A 21,995-nucleotide genomic window follows, 5' to 3' on the forward strand; every position below is an offset into this window, starting at 1 on the left:
AGTTCTGAGCTGGAAGACCCACTACAACCAAGCACATCCGGCAACTTAAGTGCAGCAGAAGATTTAGGTGGAGTTGGCCTTGTAGTCGATTTAACTGACTTCGGAGAAGAAGCCGCCGTTCACGAAGAGGATGAACCAGTGATTGGAGAGTTTCACCAAGATCCAGATTCAGATTCATCTGGTGATGACGACTCGGAAGAAGACTAGCCTCGACCTTTTTTTTTTTTTTTTTAAAGGAAAATTTCGAGGAAATTCCGAGGACAGATAGGTTTTCCTCGGAATTTCCTCGGAATAGATCTTCTCGATTGAAAACCCCAAGTTCCTCGGAATTCTGTCGGAAAATTCCGAGGAAATTCCGAGGAACTCTTTTGTTTGTCGGAATTTCCTCGGAAAATACCGAGGAAATTCCGAGGAGATGGGGATTTGATTATAGATTCTTTTTCCTCGGAATCTCCTCGGTATATTCCGAGGAAATTCCGACGAACATAAGGATTTCCTCGGAATCTCCTCGGTATATTCCGAGGAAAATCCGAGGAACTGGGGGTTTTAAATCGAAAACAACGTTTTACGGATTGAATAACACGTATATAACCTTCATTAAGTGTCATAACCAGATTATGATGTTTGGAACTATGAACTTTGGTGTTTTATCCAATAACAAACACTTTTACGATTGCATGAACGAAAACCACACAACGTAAGAGAAACACTTATACACTTTAATAAACGGTAAAGGGAATACTTAGAATTATTTTTGAAATTGTGTTATTTCATGGTTTATGATCATCTATACAAAGAATCCTCAATGGTATGCATTATAATTGTATAAGAAATGAAATACGGCGAAAATAATCGATGTTTTAAAACCCCAAACCCTGGTTCCTCAGAATTTCCTCGGAGATTACCGAGGGTATTCCGAGGAAACTGGATTCGTCGGAATATTTTCATCTAACCGGGTAAACGAAGCCGCCAAATATTTCGGGAAAATTGAATCATAGAATTCCGAGGAAATTCCGACGGAAGTATAAAATATTTCCGAGGAAATTCCGACGGATATTTTCCGTCGGACGCCTCATAAGATTAGGGCGAGCCCGATCTTCTTCCCCATTTCTCTCTTTCTCTCCGCGCCGCTGCACATCTCCTCTCGCGATTCCGGCGATTTCCGGCGATTCCACCGTTCTCTCTCCCGTTTTTCCGGCGATTCTCCCCTAATCCTCCCCCATAATCATGTAAGAACCCTATCCCACTCTTTTAGGTTAGATTTGTATGGTTTTTAAGTAGATTTGATGATTTTGGAATGAGATTTATAGATTTTGTTAGGGTGAATGGTAGATTTGTGTAAAATGGAGTTTGATTATGTATTTCACTTGATTTGAATTTTTTTTTTAGTTTTTATCAATTTTGTGGTTATAAAAATCGAATTTGAAATTATATATATATATATTGAAAACGTTTTTTGTATATAAAATCTATTTTTGCATTTTAAATTCATTTATAAATTTATTAAACATTTTTAAAATCTATAAAACTTTTTTTAAGATTAAAAATCATTTATATAATATTTAAAAACATTTTTTTTGTATTTTATATGTAAAATATAAATTTATATATTTATTAAACATTTTTAAAATTTTTAAACTATTTTTTATTTATTAAAACTTTTTTTTGTAATTAAAAATGATTTATAAATTTATTAAACATTTTTAAAATCTATAAAACTTTTTTAAGATTAAAAATCATTTATATAATATTTAAAAACATTTTTTTTGTATTTTATATGTAAAATATAAATTTATATATTTATTAAACATTTTTAAAATTTTTAAACTATTTTTTATTTATTAAAACTTTTTTTTGTAATTAAAAATGATTTATAAATTTATTAAACATTTTTAAAATCTATAAAACTTTTTTAAGATTAAAAATCATTTATATAATATTTAAAAACATTTTTTTTGTATTTTATATGTAAAATATAAATTTATATATTTATTAAACATTTTTAAAATTTTTAAAGTATTTTTTATTTATTAAAACTTTTTTTATTAATTATTAAACTATTTATATTTTTGTGATTAAAAACTATGTTTTTAAACTATTTTTAATTTAAACTGTTTTTTTTAATTAAAATTATTAGAACTAATTTTTAAATATGTTTTTTTTTAATTTACAGGTCTAATGATGATCAGATCCGGCCTCGCCAGCGTCGTAGCCGGGGTGGTATGGGGAGCCAGTCTCGGGGTTCTTCCAGCCATGTTCAGGATTCCGTTTCGCCCCACAGCTCATACCAAACATCTCCCTCTCCATTACTCGCTCCTGCTGCTCCCTCTCCCGCTGCTGCACCCGCTCCTGGTCCCGCTGCTGCACCCGCTCCTGGTCCCGCTGCTGCACCTGGTCCTCTGGGAGTGATGAGGGTTGCGGAGTTGGTTCGACAGCCCGGTCGTGACCATCTTCCCTATCTCACTGAGTATCCACATGGACATGGTCAAACATGGTAATTTAAACTTTTATTTTTTAAACTATTTTTAATTTTTAAACTATTTTTTTATTAATAATTTATTTTTTTTTGTTAGGTTCAACCGATCCGGGAACGGGATCAGCGCATGGATCAACCGTATGATGTACTCGGCCCTCGACAGCGGACATCCGACTTTCACTCACTTCCCTGTCGAGAAGCAGCATCTGTGGTTTCAGCAGTTTGCGGTAAGTATTCTAATTTTTAAATTATATTTTTTATATTATTAAAACTATTTTTTGTAATTATTAAACTATTTTCTATATTTATTAGACATTTTAAATATTATTAAAACTTATTTTTGTAATTATTAAACTAATTTATATATTTATTAGACATTTTAAATATTATTAAAACTTATTTTTGTAATTATTAAATTATTTTTTTAATTATTAAACTATTTTTTATTTATTAAAACGACGATTTTTGTAATTTTTAAACTATTATATTTTTGTGCTTAAAAACTATTTTTAAACTATTTCAGCAAGAATTCAACTGGAATGCCGATGATACGCTCTCTATCTATCACCATTTTGTCCATAAAGTTATGGACAACTATGGGAAGCAGATGTACGAGTGGAAGAAGAAGTGGGAAGTAAACAAGGTAGTTTTTAATTTATTAACAATTTTTAATTTATTAAACTATTTTTAAAATTATTAAACTTTTTTTTTTAAATTAAAAGGTCCCAAAGTCGATGAACGGCACGGTCTGGAAGGAGTTGTGTGCGCATTGGGATAAAGAAGAGACGAAAGAAACTTCTTCCACCAACTCCAACAACCGCAGGAGCGACCGTAAAGGAAAGGGCATCTACAAGCATAACTTGGGTGCTCAATCTATTGCCACTCTGGCGGATCGCATGGTAAGCTCAACCGCTTTTTCTTCAATTATTTAAGTTTCAGAATTTTATTTTTTTTGCATTTTCAAATCTCTAATGTTTGTCTAATTTATTTTTTTTCAAGGCGGAAGAAAATGAAGGCCACCCAGTTGATGATCTCGCCCTTATGAAAAGGGCGTATACCAACAAGAAGACCGGCCAGATTGATGATGGTCTTGTGAGGGACGTGGTCGACCTGGTCCAGACTCAGGTGTATGACGAAGTGTCTCAGCTTCAAACCGATGATGACGATTCGACGGCCTCGACCAACTTGTCTCGGGTTCGAATCAACGAAATCGTTGAATCGGTAAGTTTTTTTTTTAAAAGTTCAATTTAATTATTTCTTGATTTTTATTTTATCATCAATTTAAATTATCTTAACTTCGTTTTATTTATATTTCAGTCGGTTCCAAAGAAAAAGGGACGTTTGGTCGGTTTGGGTCGTCGCTCCCGGTCGGCTGCTCCTTCTTCTGCACCACATGCGTATGTTGATCCAGAAGTTCTTACGGCTCAGCTGAAGGACAAGGATGATCGGATATCTGCGTTGGAGGCTCAGATGGCAGCTCAACAGGCGGGCTATGAGACCCAGAAGAGGCTGAACGAGCAGATGATGGACATGATGAAGAGGATGTACCCGAACGAGACGTTCCCGAACATTCAAGACCCGTAGTTTTTTTTTTTCCAAAAACTCTGAATGTTTTATTTAAATTTGAATATTATCTACTATGTTTTATTTTATGTTTTATTCAATTTTAATTTTAAATTTTAAAAATTTTAATTTTTTTTCCAAAAAAAAAAAAAAAAAAATAATAATTTTTAAAAAAAATATTTTTTTTTTAAAAAAAAAAAAAAAAATAATTTTTTTTTTTTTTAAGAGAGAGAAAGGAGAGAGAAAGGAGAGAGAAAGGAGATCTGAGATTTCTCTCCGGCGTACGGCCGGCGCGTGAGCGTCCGTGCCGTCGCCGGAATCCTTATTCTTGTTCAAAGAGGTTGCTTTTAACCTCTTCTTCGTCGCGCCTCACCGATTTGCTTTGTCGGAGCTCTGGATTGGAATCATCACTCATCGGTGGTCTCCTCGCGTGGAGGGAAGACGCGGTCGCGTGGTGGCTAACGGCGTGAGAAGAGAGGCTTGCATGTGTCAGTGGTTTGTTTCTCCGGGAGGTGGAGGCTTCTTCAGCTTCGCCGCCGCCGGTTCTAGTTCCCGGGAAGGGGAGGCTTTCTCTGCTCCGTCTTCGCCGGTTTTGGCTCCGGAGGGTAGGGGCTCACATAGCCCTACGCTGTCGGTTTAGGTCCCTTATCTTTTAGGGTTTTGGTTTTATCCTGGTTTTATTATGATTCGGTCGGTTGTGGGTCGTCGGAGGAGAGGAAAGTTCTCCGGCGGAAAGAGTGGCGATGCATGCGACGTCTCTTCTTGAGGGTCTGTGGTGAACGGTGTTGGAGGAGATCTCGCCGCGGCGATTGATTACCTCCGGTTTTTAGAGACCCAAAGATGGGATGGTCGGAAGAAGATTGTCGGAGCTTTTGAGTTCCGGGGTGGTCGGAAGATGGGATGTTTGGATCTCCGACGAAAACGCGAAGCGGTGGTGACGTGGTGTCCTCGCAACACGTGTATCCTCGACGGCGAGGATGGCAACACGTGTCCAAGCAGCAGAGATGCTGGGATGCGAGGCGGCGAAGTCAATCGCGTGAAGGGTTAGGGTTTTCTTCAAGTTGGGCCGGAATGTGTGGCCCAGTTGAGAAGCGTGTTTGCCCCTTTGTTTCTATTGGGCTTTTGTTTGTTTTTTTATTTGTATTGGGCTTGGCCCATTTTTAATATTAAAAACCTTTCGACGGAAAAAAAAAAAAAAAAAATAATTTTTTTCAAAATTCCGAGGGAATGGAGGTCCTCGGATAATTCCGAGGAACTTTTATCCCTCGGTAAATTCCGACGAACATTAAGTTCCTCGGAATTGTCTGAGGGAAAGGATTCCTCGGAATTTTCCGAGAAACTCAATTCCCTCGGAAAATTCCGAGGGAAGAAAGTTCCTCGGAAATGTCCGAGGAACAAATGTTCCTCGGAATTTTCCGAGGAACTTTCTTCCCTCGGAATTTTCCGATAAATATTCCGAGAAATATTTCGTCGAAACTTCCGAGGATTGGACCATCGGAATTCCTTCGGTATTTTCCGAGGAACCTTCCGACGAACATTGTGTCCTCGGAGTTTCCTCGGAATTTTGTTTCCTCGGAATTCCGTCGGAAAATTCCGACGGAATTCCGAGGAATTATGAATTTCCGAGGAGTTATTTCCGAGGACTTTTTTCGTCGGTATGTCCTCGGAATAACGTTATTCCGACGACATACCGACGATTTTTTCCCTCAGTATCCCGATGTTTTCTTGTAGTGTATGGTCACAAAACTTAAGTTAAAAATTAACAAAAAATCATGAAAAATCACACTTAGTAATTAGTACATAATTAAAATTAATATTCAAAAAATGGTTGAATAACAACCAACAAAAGATGAAAACAATAAATTTCCACAAAGCATGAAAAATCTTTAGAACAATCACAAAATACGTAAATGATATAAAGTGCAAATCTATATATTATATCCAATCAAATATATAAAACCTACCCAACTTAACGCTGATTTATTAAAGCATTAATGAATATTTAGTCAAATCATTGGACTAAAAAGCTTCCACCTAACTTCTTTTTAATGTAATGAATAAAGAGAAATGAAGTCTTTAGTCAAACCGTATATATTATTAGCATATTTGGAAATACACACAATACAAAATGACATGGAAAAAAAGAATGACTATACACGATAAATCAAATGAAAAATACTTTAATATATATATATATTCTCATTTCAACTTCCATGTAAGAAAACTAGTCAACAAAATAAGAGAATGAACTTATGTTTCCGGTAAACAAAAAATTAACGAAAATAACATAAATATTAAAAATAGGTAAAAGAAAATTTAGAATAAAAAAATTGTTTATGATATTTTCTTTTCCAAATTTCATCAAACCCATGATAAAAATAATAATAAAGAAAGAGTGCATCACATAGATTTCCCCCATAGCTTGAGAAACTATAACAAAATGATGGAATCACAACAAATGATCAATATATAAATAAAACATAATTTTTTAAAAATAATTAGAAAAACAAAACATAATAAATAAAATAATATAACCCGAAATATAAAAAAAATTAAGAATAAATAGGAAAAAATATAAAAGCCAAAAGTAGGGAATCCATTTAGGATTTTTATTTTTTTCACGTTGCATCAAAGCAATGTGAATGATCATTGAACTTTTTTCTCCCTTTTATACTCACAAAGCTCAAGTTTAGAAAAAAACTATAAAAATTCATGAAAAGAACTACAATAAATAATTAAATATATAATTAAAATTAATATTTTTAAAAAAGTTGGGAAAACAAACAACAAAAAGTAAAACAAAAATTTGGGCAGCGCACATAAAAACTTTAGAAAAATAAAAAAATAAGTGAATGATATAAAACACAAATCTGAAATTATTGTATCCAATAAAATATCTAAATCCCACCCAATTTTTTTTATTCAATGAATAAAGAGACACGACGTCTTATATCAAACTCATATATTACTAACGTTGTAGAACTAATCACAATACAAAACTATATTAGAGATAAAAGAATGAGAGTACATGATAAATTAAATAAAAAATACTTAAAAATATATAACTCCCATTTCAATTTCAGTGTAGAAAAAGTAGTCAACAAAATAAAACAGTGGGGTTATGTTTCCGTTAATCAAAACATAATGCTAATAAACCACAATTATTAAATATATATATATATATATATAATGCAGAAATAAATTAAAGAAATTTGTTTATGATATTTTCTGTTAATCAAAAATATAACGCTGGTGAATTACAGTTATCACACACTAGGAAATCAGTTTCGTCCTCATGTTAATATTGTCTTATGATATAAAGAAACGTTTGCCAAAAAAAAACAACATCGATATATAAACAATTATCAAACCATAAAATTAAAAAGAAAACCAAAATCTCACACAAAGCAGAGGCAAACTCCTTGTAAGAAATAATATGGTTAGACTAAAAATAATTTTTTTTAATGGAAACACAAAGCAAACCCAGATAATTCAATATTGGCAAGCCAAATCATATGTTAACATTTGGATTAACACAAACCCTAAAATTCGTGAAACAATTTAAAACTTGTAAATGAACCAAATTTATATAATACTAGATTTTATACTTGCACTACCCGTGAATCTGTATTAATAATTTAATTTAATTTTATAATTATTTTTAAACTAATTATTTAATTGATTTATGTAATTTTTTATTTAAAATATGTTTGCTGATTTTATTATATATGTTTATTTATAACTATATCTTCAATTTAGTTATTTGTATTTATAAATGTAATACTTATATTTATAAACATATTAATAATTTTTGAAAAATATTAATTTGTATTTTGAAATATTATATAAATTACTTGATGCATGTAAACTGTTAATCTATACTATACTAAAAGGGGGATATAAGCCATGGAGAGGGTGTCCACATAGGATAGAAAAATCAACCAATCAGAGAATCCGAAATTGCCATGTCATCTTATTTATTTTTCGTAAAAAATAAAAAAAACAATGCGAATGTGAGAATCGAACCCGGGTTAGTATGATATATATATATAGGACAGTTACCACTAAGCCATTGAAACTTTCTTGGACACATATACAAGAACCACTAAGTATATAATCACAAACTCTTATGTACATTTACTTTTTTTTTTTTTTTTTACAGCATGTACATTTACAATAATATGAATTCAACTTTCAAGACTCCGATACTTTGTTTTGTAAAAAAAATTGTTTTGTAAAAAAAAATATAAGTAAGTGACTAAGCTAATATATTCTTAGAAAGTGTGAGAACGTTGACAAATATGAAAAAGCATAGATTTTTGTTTTCGTGACAAAGTTAAGAATTTTGTAAAAGTAAGTTTAACATATAAATTTTTGTGACAAATATGAAAAAACATAGATTTTTGTAAAATTTTGACAAAACAACTCATAACATACTTCTCTAATGTCTTAATAAAATATTATTTAAGGGTGCAATAATTAAATATATTAATTCAATAAATTTTGTAATTTATAGACAAAACAATAACACAACAAATTTTGAAACATTTGTTTAACCTATCGATTTTTTTTCATGAGAATCCAACTAAACAAGATAAAAAATAATTAGATTTACAAATATTTAATTACCATTTTATTCAATTTTGATTAATTTCAAATTATCATAATGTATCTTTTTGAAGTTACAAATATGAAAAAGCATAGATTTTTGTACAATTTGACAAAACAACTCAAAACATATTTTTCTAATCTCTTAATAAAATATTATTTAAGGATGCAATAATTAAATATATTAATTCAATAAATTTTATAATTTATAGACAAAACAATACCACAACAAATTTTGAAACATTTGTTTAACCAATCGATTTTTTTTTCATGAGAATCCAACTAAACAATTAGATTTACAAATATTTAATTACCATTTTATTCAATTTTGATTCATTTTAAATTGTAATAATGTATCTTTTTGAAGTTACAAAAAAATAATGTTCTTTCTTTATTACACTAGCATTATATATAGATTCTATATACACAAAATAAATATAATATAACAGCATAAGCTTGCTTTCCCCGATTCATATGAAAACTTTTTAAGTTATCCACAAAAGCAAATTAATTAAATCAATGAAATTGTTAAAATACAGCAAATTAATATATAATTTTATTTTAAATTAAATTATTTAAAAAGTGTATTTTCGTTAAAACAAAATAATAAATAAGTAAAACTGATTTGATGGTAATTTTTATGATATATATATATATATATATATATATATATATATATCAATTCTGTGAAAGAAATAGAAGCTTAATATGGAAAAAAAATCTTAAATACAAAAACCTCTAAAAATTAACAAAAAAACTAATAAATTAAACTATGATATCACTTAAAAGCTTCTTAGACCATATTAATAAAATATTTAAGCGATAATTAGACAAAATTGATTTTTTTTCCAGCAAAAAGTTTATTATTAATTAGCATCAGTTATTTCAAGATGTTTAAGAAATGGTGGACAAAAAAATAGGATGGACATTAATGATATATGAACTATGAATAGTACTTTGTGAAGCAGACTTAGATAACATATCTGCACATCCATTTTCAGTCCTTTTTGATGCTTAAATTCAATTTCTTCAGAGTAGTTATTCCACAAATAGATCGTATGAGATATTATTTTGATATGTAGATTTGTTTTTTCAATGTTAAGAAGATTGATAACTTTAAAAATGTCTTCTTCGTATATGATATGTCTATAACCGAGTCTCCAACATGAGACAAGTTTGTTTAAAAAGTAAATAACTTTATTTTTCTTATATTATATAATCAATATATATTATTTACTGATAATAAAAATATAGTTATTCATCTATCACAAATATCTATGCAAATATGTGAATCAAGTACAACAATCAAACAACATAATGATTTCCACAAAGAAAATTTAAAAAATATATTTATGTTATGTAGTCATATTTTATATTTTTTAAATAATGTAATACAATATTATACATTATTTTTTTAGAATTGAGAAATACATATATCAGTTAGACAAATTAAGCGATAATTAGACAAATTTGATTTTTATTTTGTGAGCAAAAAGTTTATTATTAATTAGCATTACTTATTTCAAGATGTTTAAGAAATGATGGACAAAAAAATAGGATGGACATAAATGATATATGAACTATAAATAGTTTTTTTGTAAAGCTGACTTAGATAACACATATGCACATCCATTTCCAGTCTTTTTTGATGCATAAATTCAATTTCTTCAGAGCAGTTATTCCACAAAGAGATCGTATGAGATATTGTTTTGATATTCAGATTTGTTTCTTATTGTTAAGAAGATTGATAAGTGTAAAAATGTTTCATTCGAATATGATATGTCTATAACCGAGTCCCCAACATGAGACAAGTTTGTTAAAAAGTAAATAATTTTATTTTTCTTATATTATATAATAAATATATATTATTTACTGATAATAAAAATATAGTTATTCATCTATCACAAATATCTATGCAAATATGTGAATTAAGTACAACAATCAAACAACATAATGATTTCCACAAAGAAAATATAAAAAATATATTTATGCTATGTAGTCTTATTTTCTATTTTTTAAATAATATAATATAATATTATACATTATTTTTTAGAATTGAGAAATACATATAATATCTTATCCGCGCGTAGCGCGGTTAAAAAATCTAGTACATTATAAAACGATTGAGATACATGCATAATATCTAATTTGCTTTGTAGTCAGAAATTTTTTACAATTAATGTGTGATATATATGTGTGTGTGTGTGTGATAATTTAATATTTACATTTAAAATTTAATCACTATAAATATTTTGATGAACTCTAGTTAATATGAAATAGCCTTTGTAAGATAATATAAAAAGTAAAATAAATATAATAAATTTAACTAATGTTATGTAATATTTTTATTTATTGAATTAATAATATTGAGAATCTAAAGTATTAGATTTATCTTATACTTTATTCAATTAATTATTTGTATTGTAGTTAAGCTTGTATGATTGTATAATGTATTACAATATATTATAATTTATTTTTTGGTATAATAGTTAATACTTTTTTTTTGTTTTGGAGTTTATATGAAGATTTAGATCCTCTAAAAACAATTACATAATCTTGATTAAAAAATTTCTAGTTGCTAAATACTAACAATAAGATATCAAAAGTCTTAGATAACGTATTCATTGTAATCTTGAGACATTTTTTTTCTATATATTCAAAATTTGTAAATTTGTATGTTTTTAGTTGGTTGATTGTAATACTTAGATAGTATATTTATATTGATAAATTCATATTGATTGTTCATTCTATTATTCTCTTATGTTATTTTTCATGCTAATTTATTGTTGATCTTCATTATAAGTTTTCTTAAAAATCTTAACCAATTTATTTGACATGCTTTATTAGAATCTTTATTTTTCATCTATCTTATAAATATTATTCTCAAAATATATTCTTCGACATAACTCCACATAGAGCTTCTTAAATTTGATATATATATGAAGTGAACCAGACTAATGATTATAAGAATTCATCATGTAGTTTGGAATTATCTTTTAGTATATCCGGTATTTTCTGGTGTTATGCATTTTTTGTCTATCACATTTTGTCTTCGACTTGTAAGATTTATTTTCTATCGCGGATGTTTTTTTTTGTTCATTCACTATTATTCTTCATTCACTTCAAACCCTATATTTTTATGTGTTCCTTGTTCATTGGGATTATGCGATTCTTTGATTTGGATATTATTAAAGAAAATACATTAGATATTGATTTTTAATTTATTTTGAAAATATATTTTTTGAAATTTTATTTTGAATAGTATATTTTATTTTGTGTTCATGCAAGTTAAAAATCGTATATTCTTTATATTTTATTTTATTTTAGTTAATTTGTTTTGTTAAATTTTCAAATATTTAGTATATATATGAGTCATTTCCATTTTAATGATTTATTTATTAGTTTTCCTTATTTGATGTTAAATTCTATTGTCTATTGAAATAATCAGTTTTGGTAATTTTAACATTTTAAAAATAGTAAATCTGTAATTATAATTCTTAATATTTGATTGGTTGTTTATAATCCTATGTGTATACTCTTAATGACTCATAACCTCAATTTTATATAGTAAATAAAATGATGTTTAGCATATTTTGGTGTTTTAAAAATATTATGTGAACATTTTTAATTATTTATACCCCTAAGTTATACATAGTATATGTTATTTGTGAATATTTTCATTAGCGTATAGCAGAAAATATGAAAATCATGAGTAAATTTTATTTACTTATAATGTTTTTAAAGTCTTGCATTTTCTAAATTAACTTACCTTGTTTGATATTGGTTATATTTTTGTTAATTTATTAATAACAGTTAATATTACTTGTTTTAATTTTTTTTATAGATATAACTGTTTGAAAGCCATGCATTTTTTATTTTTATTTTAAATTTTCGAAAATTTATATATATTCAGTTGAATTATATTTATGTTACTTTTTTTTTTACTTTTGTTAGCTTTTCTTATTTGATATTGATTTCTGTTTTATTTTGAAATAAATAATTTTTTGGAAATATTGACATTTTTGAAAATATTGAACTAAAATAATTATTTTGTCATTTTATGATTAGTTGTTTTAAATCCTATGTGTTTTAAGTTATAGTATTTAATATTTTCAATGGCATAAAACCTAAACTTTAAAAAAATCTCGTGTTTTAAATTTATATGGTTCTAATTGTTTAAATATCTTGCATTTTAAGTTAATTATTATTTTTGTAAGATATTTTATTTTAATTTTCGAAAGCATATTATATATTAAGTTGAATCATATATGATTCTTTGTCTTTTGTAAGTTTACCATATTTAAATTGATTTATATTTTATTTTGAAATAAACGATTTTAGGTAATATTTACATTTTTAGAAATAGCAAACTAAAATGTTGATTTGTCATATTCCTATTGGTTGTTTAATTTCATTTTTCATATAATTTTGAAAATATTAATATTTTCTATAAATAATAAACTAATATAATGATGTGTCAAAGTATGATTGGTCGTTTTAAAATAATTATTTTGTCATATTATGATTAGTTGTTTTAAATTCTATGTGTTTTAAGTTATATTATTTAGTATTTTCAATAGCATAAAACCTAAACTTCAAAAAATCACGTGTTTTAAATTTATATGGTTCTAATTGTTTAAATATCTTGCATTTTAAGTTAATTATTATTTTGTATGATATTTCTTTTTAAGTTAATTATTTTAAAATCACGTGTTTTAAATATCTTGCATTTTAAGTTAATTATTGCATTTCGCAAGTTAAAAATCACGTGTTTTAAATATCTTGCATTTTAAGTTAATTATTATTTTTGTAAGATATTTTATTTTAATTTTTGAAAACATATTATATTAAGTTGAATCATATATGATTCTTTGCCTTTTGTAAGTTTACCATATTTAAATTGATTTATATTTTATTTTGAAATAAACGATTTTTGGTAATATTTACATTTTTAGAAATAGCAAACTAAAATGTTGATTTTTCATATTTCTATTGGTTGTTTAATTTCGGTTTTGATATAATTTTGAAGATATTAATATTTTCTATAAATAATAAACTAATATAATGATGTGTCAAAATACGATTGGTCGTTTTAAACTCTACATGGACGCCTTCATTGGCTTATAACCTCAACTTTTATATAGTATAGATATGTATCAATAGAATGACTTGTATATATAAGTAAATTACACACACACATGAACAGGGGTCTGGACTGAGGCGCAAATTAAAAATGAACAGGGGTCTGATCAGACCCGAATGGTAGTGGATGCGACATTGCCCACTATTTCTGGTAGATGGTGTTTCACGGATGGTTCATGGAAGGAAAATGATCGGCTTTCGGGACAAGGATGGTGTAGTACTCTAGAAGGTTTTGACAGTCTGATGGGAGCAAGGAATACTAGAGCGGGTCAATCCCCACTGCACTCGGAGATAGAGGCGCTCATATGGGCAATGGAATGTATGAGGAACTTAAGACAATATAATGTTACTTTTGCGACAGATTGTTCTCAGTTGGTGAAGATGGTTTCTGAACCCGAAGAATGGCCCGCATTTGCAAGTTATTTGGAAGATATCAAGATCCTGCAAAGAAGTTTCCACAGCTCAGAGCTCATCCATATAAGAAGGACGCTAAACACAAGGGCGGATAGTCTAGCACGCAGTGCAAGAAAGCAACCCTCGTTTGTAGTCCATATGGATGCGGAGCTACCAGTTTGGTTCACAGAGTCTATATGAGTCTGTTTGTTTGCTGACAAAAAAAAAAAAAAAAATTACACACACACATATATATATATATATATATAACCAAATCGAATATTCAGGTTTTTTAAATAGTATCTATGATTTGATTTATTTTATGGATATTATTTTTTACTATTTACTTTTATCCGAAGTTTTATAGATATTCAAATTTTTCAGATCGAGTTAAAACAAGATCAAATCAAATTTAACGAATAAAATGTCCGGTCCTAATTCCATCAGATCACATTTGTTCTTACCTGGCATATTATGAGGCTTTGAGCTTATGTTCACTTTCTCATAAGAGTGCCATTATTAGTTCTAGATTTCTGTATCTTGCGGGAAAAAAAAATTTCTGTGGAAATCTTATATGTAGATGAAAGGTTCGATTGGGACATAAACATTCAAATACAGTATCTATCAACTTACGTTACTAGCACTAATAACAACTTACATTGGAAGGTGTAAGTAGTCAGGTACCTTCAAAACAAACAATCGATACAAGAAAAAAGAAATAAAAGAAAATGCGACGTGTACGGAATGGGACGAAAACGAAAAATTATTTCCTTTATTTTTCATTTTAGCTGCTCCTCTCATTGTTGTTGACAAAAAAAAGCTACCGTCGCATCTGATTGACTCAGATCTATCCTTCTCCTTTTATTACGGCTCTTCTTCTGTCCATTCCTTTTTCATTTCCATTTTATTTGGTAATCTATATTATTAAAAGAGAAGTACAAAATAGAATTACCCCTTAGTTTTACCACTTATTTACATTAGAATGTCATTGAGATATTTATTGAACCTATATTTAAGCATGTTTGTCTTTTACTAATTTAAATAATAGATTTAAGCATTTAATGTCTTTCTAAAGTTTAAATAATAGATTTCATTTATCAAATCATAGCCAAAATATATTTCCTAATATATTTCGTATTAACATATTCATTATTTTTAATATTTATAAGTAATAAATAAAAAAATCGCACATCATAATCAATTTATATAACATTTAAATAAAATAAAAAATAGTTTATTCATATATTAGTATAATGCTTTCATAATATAAGTCCAATTAGTTATAAATATTAGATTTGTTTATATAATACATTGTGATATAATAGACGATTAAAATCATAAAATATAATTATTCAAAGTAATAAATAAAATTGCTATGTTTAAAAATGTTATATTAACAATTATGTAATACATTTTAATTTACATATATATATATATTATACCATTAGTACAAAGAAAAAAATTAAAGTGAAAGCAAATATTTATACAATCACGGATCAAGCTCTAGAAATAAATAACAACAGCAAGATTATTTTTCTTTAACAAATTTATTTTAATACAAATTATAGTTCCAAATATGTTTATATATTTTATGTATTTATAAATTTATTTTCTTTGTCTTTAAGGAAGCTTAGATTTTGAAATTGAAAAAAAATATGACAACCTCTATATTATTTTAATTAGGAAATTTAAAATTTATATCATAATATTTTATTAACGTTTAATTTTAATTTTTATTATAACTGCAAAGATTAATTTTCAATATGAATTTATGTTTCAATATTAGAAATGCATCATTTAATATTAAAAAAAAAACTAAAAACATAAAATAAATACCCGCCCAGTCGGACGGGTCAAAGTCTAGTATATATTACGGTAAAAGTCTCAAGACTCTCAACCAACAAAAAAAAGACTAAAAAACATATTAGAGAACGGTTGAATCAATAGTGCTATACAAAAACTCGTGACAGAACCAAAACAATCGAAGCTTGCGAAATTCATCAAATGCTAAAATCTAACCAAATAAATTGAATTTCATTAGATTTGATTAAAATTTAGACCTAATACAAATATCATTGCCACGATGCCAAAATATATATATATATATCATTGCCTGATTGGATGTATATTGTACATATCAACTCTAGTATACATGTCTTTGTCATGAGACGTTATAGATATTATTGGGACATATTAGATGCAGTTTATTCCAAGCCACCAAAATTTACATGTGAGCCAAAAAAAATATTCTTGAGAGATAGAGGAAAAAAAGTATGTGCATTCAGTAGACTGGTTGCTATCGCTACAACACTATTTGTGGCTACTAGGGCAAGGAAAATAGGGGAGTTTTTTTTAAGAACAAAAGAGGGAATTTCAGTGCATTGAATTTGTGTTTTTAATTTTTATACTAAATATGTCTACATAAGTCTTTAAAATGTACACATATATTGTTTTCAAAAACAAACATAGACATATATATTAATATATATATATATTAATATATATATATATATATATAGATATAAAACACCAAGTAAACACTAGAAACAATGCTTTCTCACTAGAGACAATAATGTTAAAAATCGAGTTTGTCATTAATTGAATGGTCCCATATGTTATCACCTATTAGTTTCTGTTTAAGTTTGTAATAGATATAAATTTATGTGTATATTTCTGAAAAATAAAGTTTATCTAACAAAAATGTGATACAATAACTTTCTCTGCAATTGAACGGAGAAAACGATTTAAAAAAAGAGAGAATATATACAATACAGATTTAATCATTTGATCAAACATTTCCTTCGAGGTAGAAAGAGAATTGATCGATATTTTTATTACATTGAACAGATTATAAACCATAAATAATATGGATTAGTTCTTATTAGGCAAGCCATCATTTAAATTATTATAGCTTGCAAAAAAAAACTAATTAAAACCTATTGAACGATAAGACAAACTTAGGGGCTAGACTTTAAGAATTAACAAACTAAAACCCAGGTTTTACATATAATCCACGTAAAAAGGGTCATTCTAGTTTGGAAAAAAACCCTTTGAATACATTATTCATCCAAAGCCCAAAGGTAGCGAAAAACATTAATATATATATAGAGCGGCACTCTTTTTCTCATCTGATCATGGATGTTAGAGAGCGGAACACAACTTCCTCACAAGGAATAGTGAGTCCCATGTCGTGCTTGAATCCGAACTCTTCCTCTGCCTGTTGAAGCAAGCTCTTGAACTTAGGATGAGTCAAGAAGGATATGGGTACAATGTAACGGCTCCGCTTTTCCCCTACGTAGACCACGAAATGACCCTTTGGTACGTCTACAGGCAGACCATCCTCGTCGTAGCATTGATTCTTGGCCAAGCTCGAACATCTCTTGAGGATTTGCTTCAGCATTGCGGTTTGTGTTAGCTTTGGAGATCTCTTTGCCACCATTGTTAGTTATAAGTTCTTGAGGAAGAAAGACGCTGGGGTTTAAATGACGGAGAGATGGTGAAAGAGTTATTTATGGCTGAGAATGAGGATGGGGATGTGGTTTCTTAATTACACAAATTGTCAAATTATTTATTATTCAAAAATATTAGACATATGGTCAATTTGGTTGGATTCGTCTAGTATTAGTAGTAGTGTTCGATAGAAACAATTTAGGGTAATGTCGTAAACTCAACCACTCCTGAATTCATTTTTATGAATGGATGCAAACATGTTTTAGACCATGTATGTGTGTTTTGTGGTAAGTTATCTGTTGTGGATTTACTGAAAAACTCTAATTTTGTCGTAAAATATTCAGAGTAAAATATTCAAAGTAAAATATTTTAAAAAAGAAATTCAAATATTAGATATATTATTTTCGATATGGTGTAAAAAATACCGTCATACGTTAATTTTATAGGATTAATTAATGTGGTGCAGTCAGACGTAAATTCTCATAAGAAATAGAATTATTGGCTATAGATTAATGTGTACTATTTTTCATAGATTATAATATCATATTTCATCACACATTAAAGAAAAAAATTTGATTATTCAAATAATAGATATATTGTCGAACAACCAAAAAAAAATTTGAAAAATAAAACTTAAGAGTGTGAATTAATCCATTAAATGTGTTTTTAGTTGACAAAGAAACCCCCTTTGAATGTGAATTAAATTTCAACAAACCCATTTATTATTAGAGTAAATGATATCATCCTAACTTTTAAAAATTCATAATTGTGTGTATATATTAAATCAACTACTTTTGGTCCCTCCACTCTTCTCTCTTCTATTTTTTCTTAAGTTATAAATATGAAAACTATCATTTGTAAAGTATATTTCATTATTAAGTAAGAATATGTGTATATTGTATGTACTAAAAGTACGAATTATGTACTTATTAGCTTTTATATCTTTTTGTTAAGTTATTAGCTCCTTATATTACTTGCACCTCTTTTGTTACGTGCATAGTTGAATGTCCAGAGCATGCAATTACATGAGCTAGATGGTAAAGGTAGTTTTTGTGCTCCGATGCAAACAAACTCTAAAACAATCTTCAATGTATTTGTTAATTTTAGCTCTAAAATAAATAAAAAAACTATATACTAGAGGTGAAGTTTACTCCAATATATTCTTTCTAAACTACCAATATCTAAATATATAGTAAAATATAAGAAATGTTATTTTTTACTTTATAAATAGAAAAAAAAATAGCAATCTCTATTTTAGTATATTAGAGGGGGAAAATGAAAGTGGGATAGAGTAGTTTCAAATGAAAGTGGGAAAGAGTAGTTTCGCCTCTGTTCTATTCTAGTCTAAGAAACATACCGTGACAAAATCAAAAACTAAACACAAAGATCCTCTTTAAATCTTGTCCAAGTCTGTGACCATCATATATAGCTTTATGTTACTAACCATGTTAGTCGTCGTACTCATTTTAGAATATGTAACCGGAACCTTTGAATTGTAGTTATGGTAGTAGAAAGCAAACAAACACGCATTAGCATGTTACTTTCAGCCTTCAAACTTCTCACCTCAATTCAGTTCATGATTTTTTACCATGACAACACATGTTCTGTAGAGCTAAACTACAATAGTCCAAGCCTCCAAGGCTTTGTCTTCAATTCTTCATCCAAAACCTTATAACCACACATTGGTATTTTTGGTAGAAAAATGTGGTTTCACTTTTTTGCCGGAAACTCAAACAATGTAAAGAGTCTTTTCCAACGAGAATTGAATTCTGAGTAGCATAGTGCCTATGAGACATTTTTTCACCACTGGACCAACAGCTCATTAGTTTTTTAGTGCTAAAAAAACAGTAAACTTTGTCGCTTTGTTCATAATTCATCATCTTTCCTTTCCTCTTGAATCATGTAATTAAGATTGTTTCCTCATTTAGATCTTTCGAATCAATAGAGGGAGAGAGAGAGAGAGAGACTTTTCTGTAGAACTCGTCCTTGTCATTAGGACAAAAGCTTGAATGCATGTTCTGTGAAGGAGATTTGTGACATATATGTTGAATTGAAAATGAAAAAAAATAAGAGTCGTTACTCGTTAGGACAATTGCCTTGAGAAAAGACTAAGACAAGTCTCTAATATAACCACATGAACTCCATGTTACTCTTGTCTTGCATCTTTCATCGAGCTGTCCTGTCTCTACAATATTTCCTTTTTCTGACACAAACTTTGAAAGAACAATAAACATAGTTGCTCTCAAACTTTTTTTGAATTGCCCCACCACATCTCATCTCCCAAAATTCATGTCTGCCTCTTTTATGGAATATACATAATTAATCTTATTTTTCTCATGTTTTAAAAAAAAATCTTTTTTTCTCCAATTACGTGAAAAAGATAAATCTAAACTCTAAGACCTGTCCTGTTTTCGTACGACTCTTTTCCATTTTAAAGATGAGAAAGGGGCATACCATGTCTATTCAATGGACATTTATATCTTTGATCCAGACATCTTATCCTCCAAAATTCATGTCTATTTATAATAGGGAGTAAGGACTCCCCAAATTTATTTTCTTCAACACGTGAAAGATAATCGACAGTTTTCTTTCTTTTCCAAAGCTCGGGAAAAAAACATAGCATATATGTTCATAAAAACTTTTAAGCTACAAACTGAACTATTCCTTCGAATTTGTATAGATCCTGAAACTCAACTTTTAGAACTCTTCTTTCTGGTCGACAAAAAAAAGGGAACTATTCTTTCTTTTTTTGTGTGGGTTGAGGAAATTACTAAATGAATGTAATGTCTTTTCATCACATGGGTTACAGAAAATTAGCAAAGAACGTGGACCCTGTGTGGAGTCTGTAGACAAGAAACTGCAGATAGTAAGTTGCTATTGCAAGTTACAATCAGCTAATATGAGCATGTAATTGGATGATGATGATAAATAGCTGAACTGAAAATGACAACATGAACTAATCATTAAAAAAAACAGAGTGGCACCTCGAGAGAATTATACGGTTCACATTATTTAGACATACTAAATTCCTTGCTTTTTTTTTTGTTTACATCAAACACACTAGAACTAGATTGTTAAATTTCTTGGAAAATATCATCTATGGAGAAGTAAAAGGATACCAATGAATTTACATGGAAAAGGTAACCTTCCATCGAATTAGAAACTATTGCAATCAAATCCGCACAATCTGAGCCAAGACGATTACTAGTCCAAGAAGCAAATATCTTACATTTCGTAACCCATACAAACGATAAATATATTCTCGACCTTTAAATCCTAAAGGCAGGATATCGTCCGTGATCACAATATATCCACGGCCACTCCAAAAACCGGACCCGTGCCATAATCCATGAGCCTTCAAAATTACACTTAAGAGTGCTTGGCACTTACATGTGATGCTTGATTGGACACCGAAAAGTAATCAATGTGAATTGATGAATTCAATTAAGGAAATCTATAAAAAAACTTCACTTTGGTATTTAATTTTTACTAGGTATTTTGCCGGTTATAGTTAGTACAGACATAAAGGTGTTACTAATATTTATTAATAAATGAATTATTCTTAAAAAATCAACAAAATACTGATATTTATTAATTCCATATATATTAATTAAAGATCTTTTAAAAAGTTATAACCTGAATTTTGTAAAAGTTAAAAAAAAAACTTCATCCTATGTGGCACTTGTGTATGCCTTCTAAATCTTATTTCAAAGAATTCTAGAGCACTTTATATAAACTATAGTCTAAAAATTATACTCTCTAGCAAAATAATATTTCGCAGGCTATAGTTGGTCGCATATATCAAATCTTTATTGTTTCGCAGGCTTTCCTTAAATAAAACCTACGGAATTACCTAATGTGATTAAAATATACATATAGCAATTAGTGATTTTAAACAAAAAAGATTTGATAACAATTTGTATACTTTTTATCACTTTCTAGTTCTCTATTATTAAAATAAATTACATAATTACATTAATCATATAATAAAAATTTAGATTTTTTTGTATATGTTGTATTTTGAATTTTTTGAAACGAGTATAAATTACTAAAACTGTTAAAAGTCTCACATAAACTTTTATGATCAAAGTTTAATTTTTTTTTCTATAATAAGATACAATGATTATAAGACCATATGAAGAAATAATTTTATTTTAATAGGTTTTTATGTTTATGTATACATATATATATATCGTTTAAATTAAATTATACATCGTATGAAAATGTATACTTATATTTTGATATTTGCATTGAACATATATTGAAAAGTTCATATTTTAATTTTGAAATATTCATTGTTTTTTAAATGATTATAAATTATTGAAATTATCCCACATTAAAAAAAATTCGTTGGTGTAAACTT

At 28.3% G+C, this 21,995-nt stretch overlaps 1 protein-coding gene and 1 pseudogene across 1 annotated transcript; one reads left to right on the forward strand and one right to left on the reverse strand.

Annotated features, from left to right (window-relative positions):
* The first annotated feature begins 901 nt into the window (after positions 1-901).
* On the forward strand, positions 902-7,437 carry LOC117128417 (annotated as a pseudogene).
* Positions 7,438-16,991: 9,554 nt separating this feature from the next.
* Positions 16,992-21,709, reverse strand: LOC103842548 (auxin-responsive protein SAUR50). Its single transcript, XM_033280602.1, has one exon. It carries the CDS (start codon positions 17,619-17,621, stop codon positions 17,307-17,309), a length of 315 nt encoding a protein of 104 aa, XP_033136493.1. The 5' UTR covers positions 17,622-21,709; the 3' UTR covers positions 16,992-17,306.
* Between the last annotated feature and the right edge of the window lie 286 nt (positions 21,710-21,995).

This window comes from Brassica rapa, chromosome A09 (genome assembly GCF_000309985.2).
Source record: "Brassica rapa cultivar Chiifu-401-42 chromosome A09, CAAS_Brap_v3.01, whole genome shotgun sequence".
NCBI lineage: Eukaryota > Viridiplantae > Streptophyta > Magnoliopsida > Brassicales > Brassicaceae > Brassica > Brassica rapa.